Consider the following 23,080-nt stretch of genomic DNA (forward strand, 5'->3'; position numbering starts at 1 on the left):
AGCTCTACTGTGGCTGTGTCATGGACGTGAATACGTTTACGTAACGGGTTATATTTTTTATATAAAATATTTTTATTTATGTATTTAGGATGAAATCAAGGAAAGAAGTAATTACTGTGTTACAATATAACTTTATTAATTATAGGTCTGTGATACGAAAAGTACGACACAAATGGCATACAAGATACATTGAGATTTCTGGTAAAAGTTAAATCAATACAGGTATTACCTAACGTTGTTGGAGAAGTTTCAATATAAGACAAATTGAACTCGCATTGAGCATGAAGTCGGGCGGCAATGAGCGGTTTTGTGAGACATCAACATTAAAGTCTCCAACTACCATAATTGTAGTAGTAAGATCAGGCTTGTAAACGGGTATAATTTTAGAGATGATTGTAAAATATTTTAACAACGATCGTAACATAAAGAGTTTAAATTCTGCTAACGCTGTGCCCGGATGGATATACACACACCCGAGTACGAATTTGAAGATGACATTGGCCTTTTTCGTTTACTAGACAGACATCACCAGCTTTTGCGTCTTTCATTTCCAAATAAATTTCCGATATGTCAATGTTAACTCTATTACAATCAGTGAAAGCTATTGATGTTGCGATATATGGTGATCCACCGGCTTTGCGACTTTTACCAGTTTAACGTTGTTGTGCGAATGCAAAAAAATAAAATAAGCGTCTAAAAAACATGAAAACTGTATCCCCCGATTTTGTTATCATTAGGTTTTTTTGGGTTGCCACCATATGATTCAAATTTTTAAGACGTATTCACGTCAAAAAAAGTTACAATAATACAGTTTTAAAATGTTGATCTTGGTTTTAAAAACTTATTATTTTTTCGTTTGTTCTTTATTTCTGAAATTTACAACTAATTAGATAATAATTTTCAAATAACTTTCAATACCATGATAAAAAAATAGCGAACAATGAAAGTAATAATGGGTGACCCGCGAATCCTAGAAACAATCTTGATTAGAATAAATGGAACTCGTACACGATCTATTTTTATTAGGAAGGATGTTCGGCAGAGGGACTTTAGTGTAAAATATCTTAAAATACTTTTTTTTTTTATAAAACTTTACATTTCTTCTAAAATTAAAATGAAAAATTGTATAAATAAATACGTCAATAAATAAAATTTTAGACAAAGGCGACAACTCGAACGGGTCCGCCGGTGCCTCCAACCAATTTCATTGGTAAGATGATCACTCTGAATTTTGGCGGCATTGGTTCAGAAATATTCAAATTCTCCAGGATGTACATGTCATTGTTGGCGAACAGTTCGTGTATTCCAGCCTGTGGCGGCTTGTCAGGTGATGCGGTGTCCACTCCCACTCCGACCACCTGTGCAAAAACGTCATTAAATTAGTAAACAGGATGATTGTATAGTATAATATTTCATTCTTAACGGGAACAGAAGGTTTTAAATGATAAGGAATTATGGATTATCAGGAATACAGAACTAAGAACGCTGATCTTTTTAACAGACGGATTCAATCAAGAAAGTTAGTATTGTGGGTGAACTTAAAACGAGAGTTCATGCAGAAGTCATGATGATCCAAGAGTATAACGTGGAAAGGTTTGTTGGAAGGGACCAACGGTTTAAACTATTTACAATCTTTCACTGATAAGTCCGGAGAAAAAGTCAGGAAAGTGAAAATAAAGCTAAGAGAATGCAAAAGTAAACTTACAAGGAATTCCTAAAATAAGACAAAGGTAAAGTTGTCCATTCTGGATATTCGGCGATAAGGAGAAGACAGATGAGCTGGCATGCAGGACTTCTTGGAAGCAGGTAAAGGATTCTTAATGAGCATCATGTTCAGACTATGAAAACATTAGGTGATTGTTTTCAGTATGTTAGAAACAAACTTAGGATTTGTAAAGAAAAATCGACAGAAACCAAATTAGTGGCCCTTGCTAGTGGTTTAGAAATAATTTTCAACGACTAAAGGAGTAAACCCTAACAGAAAATGGAGGCAGTACGAAGGGTTGACAACCCTACCTCATAAAACCTTGAATTGTGACGATAACAAACTCAAGGCTAACTGGGCAGATTTCGGGTGCACGAACTAGGCGAGTTAAATGACTGCTCAAATCACTAAACATAAACGACATGGAATGTAAATGAATTAGCCAAAGTGGGAGCAAGTAGGAATCTGGAGAAGGAGCTGGCAAGATATGGAGTGGATGTAGACGCTCTTCTGGGGATAAAATGGAGGAGAAATATAGAGGCCATGGATTCAGGAACATATTCAGTGATAAATAGCGAACATGATCTGAATATTCTCGGGACTGGAGTTACGGTAAGGAAATCACTAAAGTACGTATTCATTATTACCAGCTATAGAATAGTAAATGAAAAGAGAGATCACTGTCCGGGGAGGCCCGGTAGTGCGCTGAATAATGTTTCGATTGTGACCTCAGATTTGACCTTAAATTAAAAAACAAGTGCTTCAAAAAGATTTTACCCTTTTAGTGTTCACTATCCATTCGGCAGCTTCAATAGACAGTGCAGGAAATCTGAGATCTTGATCAGTAGGTCCTAGATAGTGTTTGCGATCTGGGTAATGTAGTTTGGCCCAGCCAAAATTGATCATTACCACACTGTTTTCTGGTATTTCTCCATTCACTCGTTCCCATTCAATTAATTTAGAAGCTGGTAAAATGTAAGAAGAGTTTGTGCCAGTTTCGGTGGTTGCGTTGATTAATATGCCTAGAAATGGTCAACAACAAATTGGAATTAGGAGAAAATTGTAGCAGAAGCTGCAAGTATTTAATAATAGTAGAGCAAAAGGAGATTAGACTAACAAATACCCACACGACTTCCTGTTAGTGCTATTCTCAAGGTTCGCAAAATCATTAATATTCTCCAAACTCCGCTCATTTGATTCATATTAACACTCACCAACATTATAGTGTGAGAAGCCTACTTAAACAAATACGAACTTTACAGAATAGCCTAGTAAACAACTTCGACAGAGTGAACGATCCATTATTAATGGATTTTTGATCAAACTTCACTTGATACAGAATACATCACAAAATCGATTTAGTAAGGTGTTAATTTCTGATAGATTTAGTTTTGTCCAAAACATCAGTGCCGCATTCCCTGTTGATTGCTAAGTGGAGCAGAAATGCCAGATTTTAACATTTTGTGATATCATTTTTCTACATGCCGCGCTCATTTTATGCAACATTTGTTCCACTTAGATGACCAGCACCATAACCTTGTTATTCACTGAGTAAAATTAGCGTGCATTCTAGAAATGATTTTTGATGAACATTAGATTTTTTTTTACCTGTAGTGAAAAATTTGTGTAAAGGAATTTTGTCAACCGTAGTGCCGTCTTCCTTAAAATGATAAGGAGCATCAATGTGGGTGCCAGCATGCTCTGCGAGCTCGAAATCAAACGCTGCATACTTCGTTCCATCTGGATTTTCTTGAATCCTTTTGTTTGTCCATCTGCAAATTTTCATTATTAAATAAAATGTTTATTTACTTTCTGTTGTATAGCATTTAATTAGGCTTAATAGCATAATTTGTAAAATAAATTGGCATGGAAAAAAAACTTGAAAACACTGGAACACTTACGAGACAATTTCTTACTACATTGTAGTGATGGGCTATTAGAGCGGACTCGTTCCACTGGAACGAGTCCGATGGTGGAACGAGTTGATTCAAATCCCTATTTTAAAAAAAGTGATTCCGCCCCGCCCCAAAAAATTGAGGCAAATTAAAATGAAAATAATTAATACTGTAGTCGTTTACACTAAAATAAAACTGACTTAAGGCTACTATGTAGAAGTTCACTGACACATTCCAACTTGTAAGAGGAATACACACCAAAATACAAAACCTGGCGAGCTTAAATACTGATGCTTGAAGAATAAAATAAGTTCGAAGGTTTTTTTAGAATATCAATTCTAAAATAATATTCATTTTATTATTTTGTTAATTTCTAAACAAAAGTAGGGGTCGATCTAAGACAGGGAGTCGAAGGAAAAATAATTTCGTACCCAATATAGCAAACCTTGCAATGAAACACCAGGCACACCCATCTCATTAATTAAAAAGCAATGCTGTAGTTACTTTACTTATTATTTAATATTTTATTTTACATATAGAAAATACTGTGTGCTTAATCTTTAACTTAGCGGCTGGACGCTCTTTCTTTTATCTTCATTGGCGAAAGTTAAATCGTGTACATGTTAATACGACGATCAAAGTAATACTGAGCTAAAAAATAGTATTACCTAACTGGATTACTTACTGCTGTATCCCTCCCACTCTATCACCTACTTCACAAACATTCGTCGATTGGAAATGGGTTGTAGTTTAATATTCGTTTCATTTGAAAACAAAAAACATTATAACGCTTTCTCAAGATGTTTTTAATTTTTAAAAATTTGTTTTTGTCCATTACTCTTATAATATACGAAGAATTTCGAATAAAATATAATATACAAACACAGAATGATCTAGAGTGCAGGTGGAGTCAGTCGTCGTTGTCATGGTGATGGAACCGTTTAACGACTCCGGCCCAACACCAGCAATTTCATTGGTTAAATCCACTGGAATTGGTGGAGTCAAATCCGGAGTGATTTAAATCCTTTTGAAACCGGACTCGTTCCATTTTTTCGTTCACTGAATCTAGCCAATAGAAAATGCTGGAGCTGGAACCGGAGTCGTTAAACGGTTCCATCACCATGACAACGACGACTGACTCCACCTGCATTCTAGATCATTTGTGTTTGTACATTATATTTTATTTGAAATTCTTCGTATTTTACAAGAGTAATGGACAAAAACAAATTTTTAAAACTTAAAAATTGAGAAATCGTTATAATGTTTTTTGTTTTCAAATGAAACAAATATTTAACTAAAACCTACTTCCAATCGACGAATGTTTGTGAAATAGGTGATAGAGTGGGAGGGATACAGCAGTAAGTAAACCACTTAGGTAATAATATTTTTTAGCTCAGTATTACTTTGATCGTCGTCATGACATGTACACGATTTAACTTTCGCCAATGAAGATAAGAGAAAGAGCGTCCAGCCGCTAAGTTAAAGATTTGGCACACAGCTTTTTCTTTTTGTAAAATAATAAGCTATTTTAAAAGCTTGATATTAATTCATAGTAAATAAATATTTCTTTCTTTATGAGTAATTATCATTTTGTTTGAAGGGTTATAATTTTTTTTTATGGGAATAATTTCCTACCCATTTGCGTTTTTCTTCTTGAATCAAGTTAACTCCGCTGGTCAAGCTAGATAACGACAAAACTGCAGTTGCTTTAATTTTTATATTTGACTAGCCTATTTTTGTTAATATTTGGTTACGTTGTTAATTTTATATTTATCAGATCAATTGGAAATTAGGGAACTACTTAATGTGTGTTAAAGAAATATAGTTTTGTTATTAACTGGAAAAGCTAACTTTTAATGATTTATTTAATTACAATGCGTGACATTTGTACTAATGCATAGGGTAAGTACAGACTGGAATCAGTGAACGAGTTGTTGGAATCGATTCCAACCCTGGAACCGATTCAAATCCAACGACTCCAAACGCGGACTCGTTCTGCCCATCACTACTACATTGTAAGGTTATAACCAGAAAGTACCTTTAAACTCCCAACAATTTTGACATATTTCATTCTTACCAACATTACAGTGTGTAGAAAGGTCATATCGTATACCTGAAGGGAGCACCACCCGGATAGTAGACAGTACTATTTTCATATCCAAAACTTAGATCAACTGGAGTAGGAGTATGTTTGCACAGACATAACAATGGTATCATCAGCCATAGAACTATTTCTAGACATCGCATCATCTGAAACATGTTAGAAAATTATTAATTTTTAAATTTACCACTTCAAGTAATGTAAATAATGAAACCAAAAAAGTGGGTTTTTATGATCAGCCTTTTTGCTTCAGAAGAAAGAATATGTCAAAATTTAAGATAATGAGTTTTCTCCAAAAATTTGAGTCTTGAAGTTAAAGTTAAAGGTTTTGAAATCGTGCGGATTTTTTCTATTCAGAATTTTGAACAGAAATATCCGTTTAAGGTTCCCCGAGTTAGAAAAGATGGTTTTTATAAATTGGTCTGTAAGTATTTGTAACCCAAAAACGAGGAATTACAGGAGGATCAAATTTAATAGTGTCCAATTTTAGCGCTTTCAGGAATTTTTTGTTTTTTTTAAAAAAAAAGGATCCTACTTGTTTCTTCAAAATTTGTAAACAAGTTGCTTATATTTAGGTCTTCAACTTTTATTGGAAACATTATTTCTTGGTAATTCTGAGAGGCAGGTGGCTAGACTTTCCTCAGAGCATCTTAATTGCATTGTTTCACGACTTATTTAGTATCAATGAAGCATCAAACTGGTGACTCAATGGACCAGAAGTACCTCTTACTTGATTATCCTTAAGGTTATATCTGAAACTTCGACAGTATTCATTGATTTATGTGCCATTTTTTAGGAAAATTCGTTTAAGGGCAGTTCGTGAGGAAAAGCTGAGGATTTTGCACATACTGAATAATATTATTAATAAATAAATATGAAAAAGGCGGTTAGTATGAGTTCGGACAGTTGTACTTAGTTAAGTGGGAAATCTCCAGTTCAAATGCAGCTTCAGTTTCTGCCTTTTGACGTAGTGTACATGTTAAACTCAAATTTTGGAAAATAAAGAAAATTCCTAAGGTAGTATTTCTTAGGAGATAAGTTTTTAAGAGAAAAGTTGTTTGAGTGCTCACACTAAATTCCCCCCCTCATCAAATTTGTGCTTCGTAAAACAGGACTCGCCCTGAAATATAATTCAGTGGAAAGTTGTAGTAATTTACAAATGTGAAAAGAACAACAACAAACCTTCTAGAATGCTATCTATAAATTAAACCTTGAATTTAGCTCAATTGTATTGTTCTAAAAATATAGATTCACATAATCAGTGAAACTAAAATCAAGAAAACTAAATTTACGATGATAACCCAGCGATAAAATTAAATCAGCTATTAAAACGATAAGGTTACTTTATCGATAGTTAAACAAGGAATATTCTTAATACTTATTATTGTTTTTAGAAATAATTATAAGTTACTTTATCGTAAATTTGGTCTGGTTTCCTTAATAAATAAATTAGAATACAGGTGACTCAGACACAACAGATTAGGAAAGCCCCCGGATAATTTGTAATGGTGAGAGAAGTAAGTGCTGTACTTTTTAAATTATTCTGTGAAACTAATTATTAATCAAGGAAATGAGAGTGAACCGTTATGTAGTATTTATTTTATTTTTTTTGCCTTTTTTTTTGCAGGAAGCATTCTGATGGTGCAGCTTTTCGAATATGGGTTTTCACTACAATTAAATGCATCTTTTGATAATGGCAATGAATAAAGCTTTAATAAATAAAATAGCTTTTTTTTTACATTTTATAATATACAATATATAAACAAATCGTAAACCATTTTGACACTTAACCGTCAGTTACGAATTTGATTCCAACTTATGTGTGGCGGTGTGTGCAAACTTTAACACTTAAGGAAATCCGGGAAAACTGTGGAAAATGTAAAATTAATAAATCGGACTAAATGCACCTAAATGACCCGACAACATATTGTTGGTCTAAACCAAGAATGGTCTAACCTTTTTGAGACGTGGGTCAAATTTTGATCATTTTTTTCTTTAGTACTAGCTCTTGGGTCACTAATGCCCATTTGCCACAAGAGTTAAATTTAAAAATTTTAAACTGAATATTTTCAAAACTAAACATCTTTAAAATTCAGTTGGCTTAACGGGTAAAACGGGACAAACATAACTGAACAAAACCTTACAAAAGTGTGTTTTATCTGAAGAAAAATCTAAATATGGTTATTTGGCTTCGGGTTGTCGATTTTTTTTAACAAACAAAATATGAGTAAAATTTTACATTTTATTTTATATTTTGTAAACACTTTTGCTTTAATTCAAATACTACAAAAGCATTTGTCGTCATTTGCGTTTTAGAACTGTAATGATCAAACTAAAGGTTATAGATAGCATTTAAATTGCTTTTATGTCAATGCGTGATTGAAAAAAATACAGATAGAATATTAATTATCCACACAATTAATAAATCTAAATCAACCCGCGTAAACAAACAAATGGTTGCCTAGCAATTGTGGGTCAGTAAAAAAGCTTGCGCGGGTCCAGTGTCTGACCCGCGGGTCATAGGTTCGCCATCACTGGTCTAAACTGATCGTCTGGAATGGCACTTCACTGAGAATGGATTTTTCTCTCTTTTTTTATTTTTATTTTCTTAAAAAAATCGATCTAATAGATTTTTCTTTCAACTTTGTAGATAGTTTTTTTAATTGAATCATTTTCTCAGTTATTCCAGCAGAGTTCTTAAGACAGGTTAAAATTAAGCTTTTCCGATTCAGTTGAAATTGAAGATTAGCAAATACACTTTTCCTTACATAATTAACCATTGAATAAAATCCAAGGCCTAGACCGGGAAACCTTACCAAGAATCACAATACATCTTAGCTTTGTGGCCCGGCCTCTAACCGCTCAATTACCCGTAGGCCATCTAGAGAGAATATATACGTCACGTTCATTAAAAAGATCGACCATCCAAAAAGACTTTTCTTGTGTTTTCCAAAATTTTCCAAACAATAACCAAATGATTTCTAAAAATGATCACCTTTCAACAATAATCAAAGTGTTTGATTTGATGAATTTGAAACTTTTATATAAAGCCATCCAGGGTGCTTTGATTTTTGAATAGGGAAACTTCCAAAGAAATTCCTTGATCAAGATTTGAAGTTCTTATTAAGATTAATAAGAACGATGAGCTAAATTAAGGCGCCACGGTAGCCGAGCGAGTTAAGAGGCGATTCGCCTCCGTCCACGACACGTAGTAAATGGTAGTTGGGACGTTAAGCCCCGCCTGAAAAAATAGGCGATTACTTTACTTTACTTTACGATAAGCTAAATTCCAAGAAACTCAACTGACCAGAATTATATTTTTCAGTAGTTTAAGTTTTCTCCGAAAACGACTTCCTGTGATTATACGAGTCACGATTATACGACTTCCTCGTATTATAACATTTGATATAGTATTTACAAACATCTGAACTTTATTTTCTGAAAAATGATAAGGTTTTGGAAAGCGGGCGATTAGATTCTTTCTCTAGTGCCATTTTTATGGTATAATGTACGGTGCTAAATCTTGGGTGCTTTTTTGAGGAGATTTCTAAAATGAAGTCTGATGTAATTTCCTCCACCTTGAAGTACTCCGCTACTAAATGGATTGTTCATGTGTTTTTAGGTTTTGTTTTCGAAAACACTTTCTGGGGTTTCTGTTAACTACGTAAATTACATTATTATGTATAAATTTATGGCTTTTACTATTATTATCTTCTATAAAAATTTGAGTCAAGGGTAGCTTTGAAGAGTAAGATTTCTTAGATAGTTACAATTGACTGTAATGAAAGAATTTGTAAACAGCATAATGTTGGAAAGAATTTAATGTGTCTCAAATGTTTAGAGTTGAAAGATTTTTGTGAGTTACACCTTCGAAATAGATTTTTAGATCTTTACAGATTATACTCAGAAAAAAACTATACCTCGGAATAGAAGATACGATATTTTGAAGAAACCACAGAATGAATTGCTCTTGACTAGCACACTAATCTGTACAGCGTCGAGATTGCACTGTGAACTAGGAGGTTCACTACACTAGCAACCGGTTATTTAAGATAGCCTTAGTAATTTATAAGGAGATCTGCATACGACGCAGGCGCAACATCTTCGTCCTCCAACAGAGGTTCACATCTCCTCAATTATAATTACCTCATTGTAAATCTTCCCAATGCCATTATAAAACAATAATTAATATGCTTTGAAAAACGGCAAAATGACTTTCCTTTGGATTTTTGCTAAAAGGGAAGTTACTGTCAACATAATACTGTAATGTCGCATTTCCTGTCAACTAATAAACATCCAATCCGTTATTCTCCGTTTCAAATTCTCCTTTTTCCCTTTTCCTTTCTCGTCAAAGTGAATCAGCCAAAGTAGGATTGTTCCGGATTTTAGAGATAATCTCGAAAGTGGCTCCTAAGATTTTCTACAAACTTCTGTTTTATAAAGAATATAAATATAGATTTACTGATTTCTCTTAAATAACCTTGTTTAAATAATTGGTTCTAGGACTAGTCTAGAAGAGGTGTTGGGCCGGACTTCCCAAATAAGTTGTTTTTTAATGATTTAAGGCGCGTCAACATCTCTGGTTATTGGCACCCGGAGCTTTTTTCAGTGCACTGCCGGCCTCCGGACTGTGTACTCCCGTTGCAGACAACACTGCCATCACCGGACGGTGAGCTGTAAGAAGCTCCTAGGAAGAGAGCTTCCCAAGTAAGTTGTATTTTAGTGTAATAAAAGGTTTTACAAACTGTATATTGTCGGTGAGAGCTTTGTTCAGTTTTTCTATTAAACTAATTCAGAAACACTGTTTATTCCTTCATACATTTTCTTTACATTTTTAATTTGACCATCCAAAGATCAGTACCAGGCGATCACCCTTGTCTGCGCCCCAGTACCGTTGACCAATTTTAGTGGCAGAGCTGCTAAATTGAAGATTGGCGGCAGCGGAGTTGATAGATCCAGAGTTTGCAGGATGTAGATATCGTTACCTAGCAACGTCGTATGTATTGTTAGATCTACACCGACATCAATAGTTATGGTGTCCACACCAACACCGTAAACCTGTAACATAATCAAAACTTTAATATCAATGTGAAAGAGTTATTTAATAAATTGACGAAGATAACTGACATCAAGGTAATAACGACTATCAACAATAGACTGTAAAAAAAACCGGTAAACAACCTTTTTAGTTTGTACCAAATAGTCGGCGGCTTCCTTTGACAATCCGGGACTCTGTGGATCATCAGGTGATGGTCCAACAAACACTTGACTGTCCTCGTAAAATCTATACCATCCAAAGTCAACAAGTACCACACAAGGATTTGGCAATGGACCATTTTCTGCTTCCCAATTCTGCAATTTCTCCACTGGCAGAGAGTAATTGGGATTGTTTCCCGTTTCAGCAGTTGCATTTACCAAGATAACTGAAATTTAACATTTTGTGGTAGTACTATTTTTGTTGTCTTTACTAATAATCAATGATAACGTATTCCCACCTATTCGCTAAGTTTTGAGTAGATTTTTAGACCTACTGCCTGACTTTATGTTTAACTCGACGCGGAATTATTTCTGGAGCTTCATAGGTATTTATCATAATAATTTGTTCAACATTAATTTATTTGATTTGATCACAGCGATTCTCCACTAGCGCATCAACCCCAATCGAAGACCAAGGATCTCCTGCTTAAGTGGTAATGAACAAACAATCAAGAGAACTTATTAACTACAAAATCAAAAGCCAAAACTGTTTCCTACAAAATAATGAACGTAGCGAAGAATTAAAAAAAGACCCAGTTGAAACAAAAAAATTAATTACGTCAGATGAACTAAACTATTTAAGAATTACTTTTTGAAGAACTTCTTAAAATGCATTAAGGCAAATTTCATGTTCGGTGACCTTAACTGTTTACGTTAATCCTTCACCGTACCTGTAGTAATGAAACGTTCTATTGGTATCTCGTCGATGGTGCGTCCAGATTCTATAAAATGGAATGGAGCATCCATATGTGTTCCACAGTGTTCTCCAGTCATGTAATCATTAAACCTAAACTTAATGCCTTGACTGCTCCCTTCAACCATATTGGTCCATCTGCAATTACCGATATTTATCAATAAATTATTGTCAGTAAATGTAAAAAATCAATACTTAAAAGACAGAAGTTTAGGTTACGAAATTTTATACAATTATAGACAAAAGTAGTCTTCATATACAGGTGAAATATAAACCAAATCTATCGAGTAGTTTTCAAGATAATTGAAGTTCAAGATTTCACTGTTTCAAATGAAACCAAATTTCAACTCCGAATATCTCGTTTCCTGCTCCACTGATTTTTACGAAATATTATACAATTAAAGACAAAAGTTGTCTTCATATACAGGTGAAATATAAACAAAATCTATCGAGTAGTTTTCGAGATAATTGAAGTTAAAGATTTCACGGTTTCAAACGAAACCAAAATTCACCTCCAAATATCTCGTTTCCTGCTCGACAGATTTTTACGAAATTTTACACAATTATAGAGAAAACTTGTCTCCATAAACAGGTGAAATATAAACAAAATCTATCGAGTAGTTTTCGAGATAATTGAAGTTAAAGATTTCACTATTTCAAACGAAACCAAAATTCACCTCCAAATATCTCGTTTCCTGCTCGACAGATTTTTACGAAATTTTATACAATTATAGACAAAAGTTGTCTTCTTATACAGGTGAAATATAAACCAAATCTATCGAGTAGTTTTCGAGATAATTGAAGTTAAAGATTTCACTGATTCAATCGAAACCAAAATTCAACTCCAAATATCTCGTTTCCTGCTCGACAGATTTTTACGAAATTTTATACAATTATAGACAAAAGTTGTCTTCATATACAGGTGAAATATAAACCAAATCTATCGAGTAGTTTTCGAGATAATTGAAGTTAAAGATTTCACAGATTCAATCGAAACCAAAATTCAACTCCAAATATCTCGTTTCCTGCTCGACAGATTTTTGCGAAATTTTATACAATTATAGACAAAAGTTGTCTTCATATACAGGTGAAATATAAACCAAATCTATCGAGTAGTTTTCGAGATAATTGAAGTTAAAGATTTCACTGATTCAATCGAAACCAAAATTCAACTCCAAATATCTCGTTTCCTGCTCGACAGATTTTTACGAAATTTTATACAATTATAGACAAAGGTTGCCTTCATATACAGGTGAAATATAAACAAAATCTATCGAGTAGTTTTCGAGATAATTAAAATTAAAAAATACACTGTTTCAAATGAAACCAAATTTCAACTCCGAATATCTCGTTCCCTGCTCGACAGATTTTTACGAAATTTTATACAATTATAGACAAAAGTAGTCTTCATATACAGGTAAAATATAAACCAAATCTATTCAGTAGTTTTCGAGATAATTGAAGTTAAAGATTTCACTGTTTCAAACGAAACCAAAACTCACCTCCAAATATCTCGTTTCCTGCTCGACAGATTTTTACGAAATTTTACACAATTATAGAGAAAACTTGTCTCCATATACAGGTGAAATATAAACAAAATCTATCGAGTAGTTTTCGAGATAATTGAAGTTAAAGATTTCACTGATTCAATCGAAACCAAAATTCACCTCCAAATATCTCGTTTCCTGCTCGACAGATTTTTACGAAATTTTATACAATTATAGACAAAAGTTGTCTTCATATACAGGTGAAATATAAACCAAATCTATCGAGTAGTTTTCGAGATAATTGAAGTTAAAGATTTCACAGATTCAATCGAAACCAAAATTCAACTCCAAATATCTCGTTTCCTGCTCGACAGATTTTTACGAAATTTTACACGATTATAGACAAAAGTTGTCTTCATATACAGGTGAAATATAAACAAATTCTGTCGAGTAGTTTTCGAGACAATTGAAGTTAAATATTTCACGGGTTCAAACGAAACCAAAATTCACCTACAAATATCTCGTTTCCTGCTCGATAGATTTTTACGAAATTTTATACAATTATAGACAAAAGTTGTCTTCATATACAGGTGAAATATAAACGAAATCTATTGAGTAGTTTTCGAGATAATTGCAGTTAAAAATTTCACTGTTTCTAATGAAACCAAATTTCAACTCCGAATATCTCGTTCCCTGCACGACAGATTTTTACGAAATTTTATACAATTATAGACAAAAGCTGTCTTCATATACAGGTGAAATATAAACAAAATCTGTCGAGTAGTTTTCGAGATAATTGAAGTTAAAGATTTCACTGTTTCAAATAAAACCAAATTTCAACTCCGAATATCTCGTTCCCTGCTCGACAGATTTTTACGAAATTTTACACAATTATAGACAAAAGTTGTCTTCATATACAGGTGAAATATAAACTAAATCTATTGAGTAGTTTTCGAGATAATTGAAGTTAAAGATTTCACTGTTTCAAATGAAACCAAATTTCAACTCCGAATATCTCGTTCCCTGCTCGACAGATCTTTACGAAATTTTATACAATTATAGACAAAAGTTGTCTTCATATACAGGTGAAATATAAACTAAATCTATTGAGTAGTTTTCGAGATAATTGAGTTAAAGATTTCACTGTTTCAAACGAAACCAAAATTCACCTCCAAATATCTCGTTTCCTGCTCGGCAGATTTTTACGAAATTTTATACAATTATAGACAAAAGTTGTCTTCATATACAGGTGAAATATAAACCAAATCTATCGAGTAGTTTTCGAGATAATTGAAGTTAAATATTTCATGGGTTCAAACGAAACCAAATTTCAACTCCGAATATCTCGTTCCCTGCTCGACAGATGTTTACGAAATTTTATACAATTATAGACAAAAGTTGTCTTCATATACATGTGAAATATAAACAAAATCTGTCGAGTAGTTTTCGAGATAATTGAAGTTAAAGATTTCACTGTTTCAAATGAAACCAAATTTCAACTCCGAATATCTCGTTTCCTGCTCCACTGATTTTTACGAAATATTATACAATTAAAGACAAAAGTTGTCTTCATATACAGGTGAAATATAAACAAAATCTATCGAGTAGTTTTCGAGATAATTGAAGTTAAAGATTTCACGGTTTCAAACGAAACCAAAACTCACCTCCAAATATCTCGTTTCCTGCTCGACAGATTTTTACGAAATTTTACACAATTATAGAGAAAACTTGTCTCCATATACAGGTGAAATATAAACAAAATCTATCGAGTAGTTTTCGAGATAATTGAAGTTAAAGATTTCACTATTTCAAACGAAACCAAAATTCACCTCCAAATATCTCGTTTCCTGCTCGACAGATTTTTACGAAATTTTATACAATTATAGACAAAAGTTGTCTTCTTATACAGGTGAAATATAAACTAAATCTATTGAGTAGTTTTCGAGATAATTGAGTTAAAGATTTCACTGTTTCAAACGAAACCAAAATTCACCTCCAAATATCTCGTTTCCTGCTCGGCAGATTTTTACGAAATTTTATACAATTATAGACAAAAGTTGTCTTCATATACAGGTGAAATATAAACCAAATCTATCGAGTAGTTTTCGAGATAATTGAAGTTAAAGATTTCACAGATTAAATCGAAACCAAAATTCAACTCCAAATATCTCGTTTCCTGCTCGACAGATTTTTACGAAATTTTATACAATTATAGACAAAAGTTGTCTTCATATACAGGTGAAATATAAACGAAATCTATTGAGTAGTTTTCGAGATAATTGCAGTTAAAAATTTCACTGTTTCAAATGAAACCAAATTTCAACTCCGAATATCTCGTTTCCTGCTCCACTGATTTTTACGAAATATTATACAATTAAAGACAAAAGTTGTCTTCATATACAGGTGAAATATAAACAAAATCTATCGAGTAGTTTTCGAGATAATTGAAGTTAAAGATTTCACGGTTTCAAACGAAACCAAAACTCACCTCCAAATATCTCGTTTCCTGCTCGACAGATTTTTACGAAATTTTACACAATTATAGAGAAAACTTGTCTCCATATACAGGTGAAATATAAACAAAATCTATCGAGTAGTTTTCGAGATAATTGAAGTTAAAGATTTCACTATTTCAAACGAAACCAAAATTCACCTCCAAATATCTCGTTTCCTGCTCGACAGATTTTTACGAAATTTTATACAATTATAGACAAAAGTTGTCTTCTTATACAGGTGAAATATAAACCAAATCTATCGAGTAGTTTTCGAGACAATTGAAGTTAAATATTTCACGGGTTCAAACGAAACCAAAATTCACCTACAAATATCTCGTTTCCTGCTCGATAGATTTTTACGAAATTTTATACAATTATAGACAAAAGTTGTCTTCATATACAGGTGAAATATAAACGAAATCTATTGAGTAGTTTTCGAGATAATTGCAGTTAAAAATTTCACTGTTTCTAATGAAACCAAATTTCAACTCCGAATATCTCGTTCCCTGCACGACAGATTTTTACGAAATTTTATACAATTATAGACAAAAGCTGTCTTCATATACAGGTGAAATATAAACAAAATCTGTCGAGTAGTTTTCGAGATAATTGAAGTTAAAGATTTCACTGTTTCAAATGAAACCAAATTTCAACTCCGAATATCTCGTTCCCTGCTCGACAGATTTTTACGAAATTTTACACAATTATAGACAAAAGTTGTCTTCATATACAGGTGAAATATAAACTAAATCTATTGAGTAGTTTTCGAGATAATTGAAGTTAAAGATTTCACTGTTTCAAATGAAACCAAATTTCAACTCCGAATATCTCGTTCCCTGCTCGTCAGATCTTTACGAAATTTTATACAATTATAGACAAAAGTTGTCTTCATATACAGGTGAAATATAAACTAAATCTATTGAGTAGTTTTCGAGATAATTGAGTTAAAGATTTCACTGTTTCAAACGAAACCAAAATTCACCTCCAAATATCTCGTTTCCTGCTCGGCAGATTTTTACGAAATTTTATACAATTAGAGACAAAAGTTGTCTTCATATACAGGTGAAATATAAACCAAATCTATCGAGTAGTTTTCGAGATAATTGAAGTTAAATATTTCATGGGTTCAAACGAAACCAAATTTCAACTCCGAATATCTCGTTCCCTGCTCGACAGATGTTTACGAAATTTTATACAATTATAGACAAAAGTTGTCTTCATATACATGTGAAATATAAACAAAATCTGTCGAGTAGTTTTCGAGATAATTGAAGTTAAAGATTTCACTGTTTCAAATGAAACCAAATTTCAACTCCGAATATCTCGTTCCCTGCTCGACAGATCTTTACGAAATTTTATACAATTATAGACAAAAGTTGTCTTCATATACTGGTGAAATATAAACCAAATCTATCGAGTAGTTTTCGAGATAATTGAAGTTAAAGATTTCACTGTTTCCAACGAAACCAAAATTCACCTCCAAATATCTCGTTTCCTGCTCGACAGATTTTTACGAAATTTTATACAATTATAGACAAAAGTTGTCTTCATATACAAGTGAAATATAAACCAAATCTATTGAGTAGTTTTCGAGATAATTGAAGTTAAAGATTTCATTGTTTCAAACGAAACCAAAATTCCCCTACAAATATCTCGTTTCCTGCTCGACAGATTTTTACGAAATTTATTACAATTATAAACAAAAGTTGTCTTCATATACAGGTGAAATATAAACCAAATCTATCGAGTAGTTTTCGAGATAATTGAAGTTAAATATTTCACAGTTTCAAATGAAACCAAATTTCAACTCCGAATATCTCGTTTCCTGCTCGACAGATTTTTACGAAATTTTTTACAATTATAGACAAAAGTTGTCTTCATATACAGGTGAAATATAAACAAATTCTATCGAGTAGTTTTCGAGATAATTGAAGTTAAAGATTTCACGGTTTCAAACGAAACCAAAATTCACCTCCAAATATCTCGTTTCCTGCTCGACAGATTTTTACGAAATTTTACGCAATTATAGAGAAAACTTGTCTCCATATACAGGTGAAATATAAACAAAATCTATCGAGTAGTTTTCGAGATAATTGAAGTTAAAGATTTCACTATTTCAAACGAAACCAAAATTCACCTCCAAATATCTCGTTTCCTGCTCGACAGATTTTTACGAAATTTTATACAATTATAGACAAAAGTTGTCTTCTTATACAGGTGAAATATAAACCAAATCTATCGAGTAGTTTTCGAGATAATTGAAGTTAAAGATTTCACTGATTCAATCGAAACCAAAATTCAACTCCAAATATCTCGTTTCCTGCTCGACAGATTTTTACGAAATTTTATACAATTATAGACAAAAGTTGTCTTCATATACAGGTGAAATATAAACCAAATCTATCGAGTAGTTTTCGAGATAATTGAAGTTAAAGATTTCACAGATTAAATCGAAACCAAAATTCAACTCCAAATATCTCGTTTCCTGCTCGACAGATTTTTACGAAATTTTATACAATTATAGACAAAAGTTGTCTTCATATACAGGTGAAATATAAACGAAATCTATTGAGTAGTTTTCGAGATAATTGCAGTTAAAAATTTCACTGTTTCAAATGAAACCAAATTTCAACTCCGAATATCTCGTTTCCTGCTCCACTGATTTTTACGAAATATTATACAATTAAAGACAAAAGTTGTCTTCATATACAGGTGAAATATAAACAAAATCTATCGAGTAGTTTTCGAGATAATTGAAGTTAAAGATTTCACGGTTTCAAACGAAACCAAAACTCACCTCCAAATATCTCGTTTCCTGCTCGACAGATTTTTACGAAATTTTACACAATTATAGAGAAAACTTGTCTCCATATACAGGTGAAATATAAACAAAATCTATCGAGTAGTTTTCGAGATAATTGAAGTTAAAGATTTCACTATTTCAAACGAAACCAAAATTCACCTCCAAATATCTCGTTTCCTGCTCGACAGATTTTTACGAAATTTTATACAATTATAGACAAAAGTTGTCTTCTTATACAGGTGAAATATAAACCAAATCTATCGAGTAGTTTTCGAGATAATTGAAGTTAAAGATTTCACTGATTCAATCGAAACCAAAATTCAACTCCAAATATCTCGTTTCCTGCTCGACAGATTTTTACGAAATTTTATACAATTATAGACAAAAGTTGTCTTCATATACAGGTGAAATATAAACCAAATCTATCGAGTAGTTTTCGAGATAATTGAAGTTAAAGATTTCACAGATTCAATCGAAACCAAAATTCAACTCCAAATATCTCGTTTCCTGCTCGACAGATTTTTGCGAAATTTTATACAATTATAGACAAAAGTTGTCTTCATATACAGGTGAAATATAAACCAAATCTATCGAGTAGTTTTCGAGATAATTGAAGTTAAAGATTTCACTGATTCAATCGAAACCAAAATTCAACTCCAAATATCTCGTTTCCTGCTCGACAGATTTTTACGAAATTTTATACAATTATAGACAAAGGTTGCCTTCATATACAGGTGAAATATAAACAAAATCTATCGAGTAGTTTTCGAGATAATTAAAATTAAAAAATACACTGTTTCAAATGAAACCAAATTTCAACTCCGAATATCTCGTTCCCTGCTCGACAGATTTTTACGAAATTTTATACAATTATAGACAAAAGTAGTCTTCATATACAGGTAAAATATAAACCAAATCTATTCAGTAGTTTCCGAGATAATTGAAGTTAAAGATTTCACTGTTTCAAACGAAACCAAAATTCAACTCCAAATATCTCGTTTCCTGCTCGACAGATTTTTAGGAAATTTTATACAATTATAGACAAAAGTTGTCTTCATATACAGGTAAAATATAAACCAAATCTATCGAGTACTTTTCGAGATAATTGAATTTAAAGATTTCACTGTTTCAAATGAAACCAAATTTCAACTCCGAATATCTCGTTCCCTGCTCGACAGATTTTTACGAAATTTTATACAATTATAGACAAAAGTTGTCTTCATATACGGGTGAAATATAAACTAAATCTATTGAGTAGTTTTCGAGATAATTGAAGTTAAAGATTTCACTGTTTCAAACGAAACCAAAATTCACCTACAAATATCTCGTTTCCTGCTCGACAGATTTTTACGAAATTTTATACAATCATAGACAAAAGTTGTCTTCATATACAGGTGAAATATAAACCAAATGTATCGAGTAGTTTTCGAGATAATTCAAGTTAAAGATTTCACTGTTTCAAATGAAACCAAATTTCAACACCAAATATCTCGTTTCCTGCTTGACAGATTTTTACGAAATTTTACACGATTATAGACAAAAGTTGTCTTCATATACAGGTGAAATATAAACAAATTCTGTCGAGTAGTTTTCGAGACAATTGAAGTTAAATATTTCACGGGTTCAAACGAAACCAAAATTCACCTACAAATATCTCGTTTCCTGCTCGATAGATTTTTACGAAATTTTATACAATTATAGACAAAAGTTGTCTTCATATACAGGTGAAATATAAACGAAATCTATTGAGTAGTTTTCGAGATAATTGCAGTTAAAAATTTCACTGTTTCTAATGAAACCAAATTTCAACTCCGAATATCTCGTTCCCTGCACGACAGATTTTTACGAAATTTTATACAATTATAGACAAAAGCTGTCTTCATATACAGGTGAAATATAAACAAAATCTGTCGAGTAGTTTTCGAGATAATTGAAGTTAAAGATTTCACTGTTTCAAATGAAACCAAATTTCAACTCCGAATATCTCGTTCCCTGCTCGACAGATTTTTACGAAATTTTACACAATTATAGACAAAAGTTGTCTTCATATACAGGTGAAATATAAACTAAATCTATTGAGTAGTTTTCGAGATAATTGAAGTTAAAGATTTCACTGTTTCAAATGAAACCAAATTTCAACTCCGAATATCTCGTTCCCTGCTCGACAGATCTTTATGAAATTTTATACAATTATAGACAAAAGTTGTCTTCATATACAGGTGAAATATAAACTAAATCTATTGAGTAGTTTTCGAGATAATTGAGTTAAAGATTTCACTGTTTCAAACGAAACCAAAATTCACCTCCAAATATCTCGTTTCCTGCTCGGCAGATTTTTACGAAATTTTATACAATTATAGACAAAAGTTGTCTTCATATACAGGTGAAATATAAACCAAATCTATCGAGTAGTTTTCGAGATAATTGAAGTTAAATATTTCATGGGTTCAAACGAAACCAAAATTCACCTACAAATATCTCGTTTCCTGCTCGATAGATTTTTACGAAATTTTATACAATTATAGACAAAAGTTGTCTTCATATACAGGTGAAATTAAAACTGTCCGGTAGGACAGTTGTATAAGGGTTGATCATCAAAAACTGCACGAAAAAGCGTAACGTTAAAAAACACCCAACTTTGACAATTTTTTTCTCTTTTTCTATAAAAGATAAAATTCCCAAATTTTCTTTGAAATAAAGGGCAAATCCTCCTTTATAGCTGTAATTTTTTTTGCAACAACCTAGATTTGATAGATTTTGAGAAAAAAGATGCTGAAAATGTGCAAAAACGGCATTTTCAAAAAATGTTCTTGTTCTTGTTCTTCTTGTTCTTCTTCTTCTTGTTGTTGTTGTTGTTGTTGTTGTTGTTGTTACCTTTTTTGTAAACAACGTAGCGCCTAAACGCGTGAACCGATTTTCATGAATGAGGTATCATTCGAGTCGAAATGTTATGTAGATGTGCCTTTTGGGGGTCTCGACCCTGTACATCAAATGGGAGAGGAGTTAGCCCCGTTTATGTAAGGCCCCCTCCAAAATTATTATCATTAATTACTCTGTAAATCTTAGCCCGATTTTGATAAAATTTGGTAGGATGACAGGGTTAGGGCTCCCCTACGTAACATTAAAGCGACGATCTGCTTTTACACTTGTTAAGGGGAAGTATAGCAATCGTTTCAAATTATCGAAACGTAAACCTATTTTCATGAATGAAGTGTCATTCGAATCGAAATTTTGTACAGATCGATTCGGAATTTTATGTAGATGTCCCTTTTGGGGGTCTTGGCGCTGTACATCGAATGGGAGAGGAGTTAGCCACCTTTATGTAAGGGCCCCTCTAAAATTATTATTACTAATTACTCTGTAAATCTTGGCCCGATTTTGATAAAATTTGGGAGGGTGAAAGGGTTCGGGCTCCCCTACGTACCACTAAAGCGACGTTCTGCTCTTACACCTACTAAGGGGAAGTTTTGCAATCGTTTTAATCGGTCGTCGCTATAGAACCGCTTTTCGTGAATGAAGTGTCATTATTTTCCAAATTTTAAGTAGATTTAAATTTTAGAGGGCATCTTTGGGAGGGGAGTTCGCCCCACGCGCGTAAGGGCCACTGTAAAACTATTATTATTACTAATAACTCTGAAAATTTGAGCCAGATTTTGATAAAATTTAGCATGTAGGGGTAGTTGAAGCTTTCCTACGTGACATTAAAGTGCCATCATGCTCTAACATCTACTAAAGGGAAGTATTGCAAACGTTACAAATCATCAACGCGTGAATTGATTTTCATGAATAGAGCGCCATTAGAATGAGAATTAATGTAGAAATGACTTTTGAGGGTCTCGACACATTATATACTTTCTGAGGGAAGTTTTCTTACGTAAATAATACCGCCTCAAACTAATATATTATTATTAATCATTTTAATAACACTGTGAATTTTCACCGGTTTTTGATTAAATTTCGCAAGAAGAAGAATTTAGAGTGCGTTACACTTAAGTGCCTTCTGATCTCACACCTACAAAGGGGATGTATTGCAATCATGCCGTTATTGCAGTTTAAATTTTAGGATGAAGAACTTTAATTGTAGATAACTTTTCTTTCCCCTCTTTGGAAGAGGTTATTGCGATCAGAGCTCTACTTCTCTTAAATCCCTCAGAGGAAGCAATGTAATCACAATTTATCTCACCGCTCTTACTAGAAGGTAATGTAATTACAATTTTCTTTCTATTGTACCTCTTCATGGGATGTGGAATCATTCATCATTTCATCCCATAACATTTCTCTCAATATCCACTTTCTTACCACCAATTTGTTACCATTCCCACATAACTTATAACATTTTTTTATTTTCATTCTACACTTTCCGGCTAGTTGTTCACTAATCCCCCATAACTTTTCCCAGTCTGCATTTTCTTCATAACAACTTGGCAACATTCCTCCCTAACTTTTCTTTATTCTTTATCTTCTACTCACTAATTTGATACTAATTTGATTTGAGATACCTTCCACTAACTTGGTATAATAATAATATAAAGTATTAAAGTACAGTGCATAAAACTATTGCTTATCCCAAATGTTGACAAAACCTGTAAACCAGAATAGAAACTTTATAGAATAGACTTTTAATGGTTTAGAATATTTTGGAAA

General features: G+C 32.6%; 2 protein-coding genes across 2 annotated transcripts in view; both read right to left on the reverse strand.

Annotated features, from left to right (window-relative positions):
* Nucleotides 1–111: 111 nt before the first annotated feature.
* Nucleotides 112–9,763, reverse strand: LOC141451815 (kynurenine formamidase-like). The gene is made up of 5 exons (XM_074123495.1): nucleotides 9,622–9,763; nucleotides 5,714–5,850; nucleotides 3,314–3,477; nucleotides 2,483–2,727; nucleotides 112–1,358 (listed from the first exon to the last, which is right to left on the reverse strand). The coding sequence occupies exons 2-5, from the start codon at nucleotides 5,848–5,850 to the stop codon at nucleotides 1,155–1,157; spliced, it is 750 nt and encodes a 249-aa protein (XP_073979596.1). The 5' UTR covers nucleotides 9,622–9,763; the 3' UTR covers nucleotides 112–1,154.
* Nucleotides 9,764–10,198: 435 nt separating this feature from the next.
* LOC141451816 (isatin hydrolase-like) overlaps nucleotides 10,199–23,080 on the reverse strand; it is a 34,902-nt gene continuing 22,020 nt past the window's right edge. Inside the window, exons 2-4 of the mRNA XM_074123496.1 lie at nucleotides 11,629–11,789; nucleotides 10,883–11,124; nucleotides 10,199–10,759 (exon numbers count right to left, since the gene is read on the reverse strand). Of these exons, the coding sequence (XP_073979597.1) occupies nucleotides 10,556–10,759; nucleotides 10,883–11,124; nucleotides 11,629–11,789 (607 nt within the window). The 3' untranslated portion in view covers nucleotides 10,199–10,555. The remainder of the gene's footprint in view (nucleotides 10,760–10,882; nucleotides 11,125–11,628; nucleotides 11,790–23,080) is intronic.

This window comes from Rhodnius prolixus, unplaced genomic scaffold (assembly GCF_049639745.1).
Source record: "Rhodnius prolixus isolate KJV_2025 unplaced genomic scaffold, Rpr scaffold_14, whole genome shotgun sequence".
Classification (NCBI taxonomy): Eukaryota; Metazoa; Arthropoda; class Insecta; order Hemiptera; family Reduviidae; genus Rhodnius; species Rhodnius prolixus.

Bases quoted from the DNA above. Each gene is read 5' to 3' on its own strand.
- LOC141451815 (XM_074123495.1), bottom strand. From the start codon at position 5,850: ATGATGCGATGTCTAGAAATAGTTCTATGGCTGATGATACCATTGTTA. The intron at 3,478-5,713 runs GTATACGATATG...GAAAATTTGCAG, and splicing joins CCGGGTGGTGCTCCCTTCAG to ATGGACAAACAAAAGGATTC. The intron at 1,359-2,482 runs GTAAAATCTTTT...GTTTTTGCACAG, and splicing joins GGATAGTGAACACTAAAAGG to GTGGTCGGAGTGGGAGTGGA.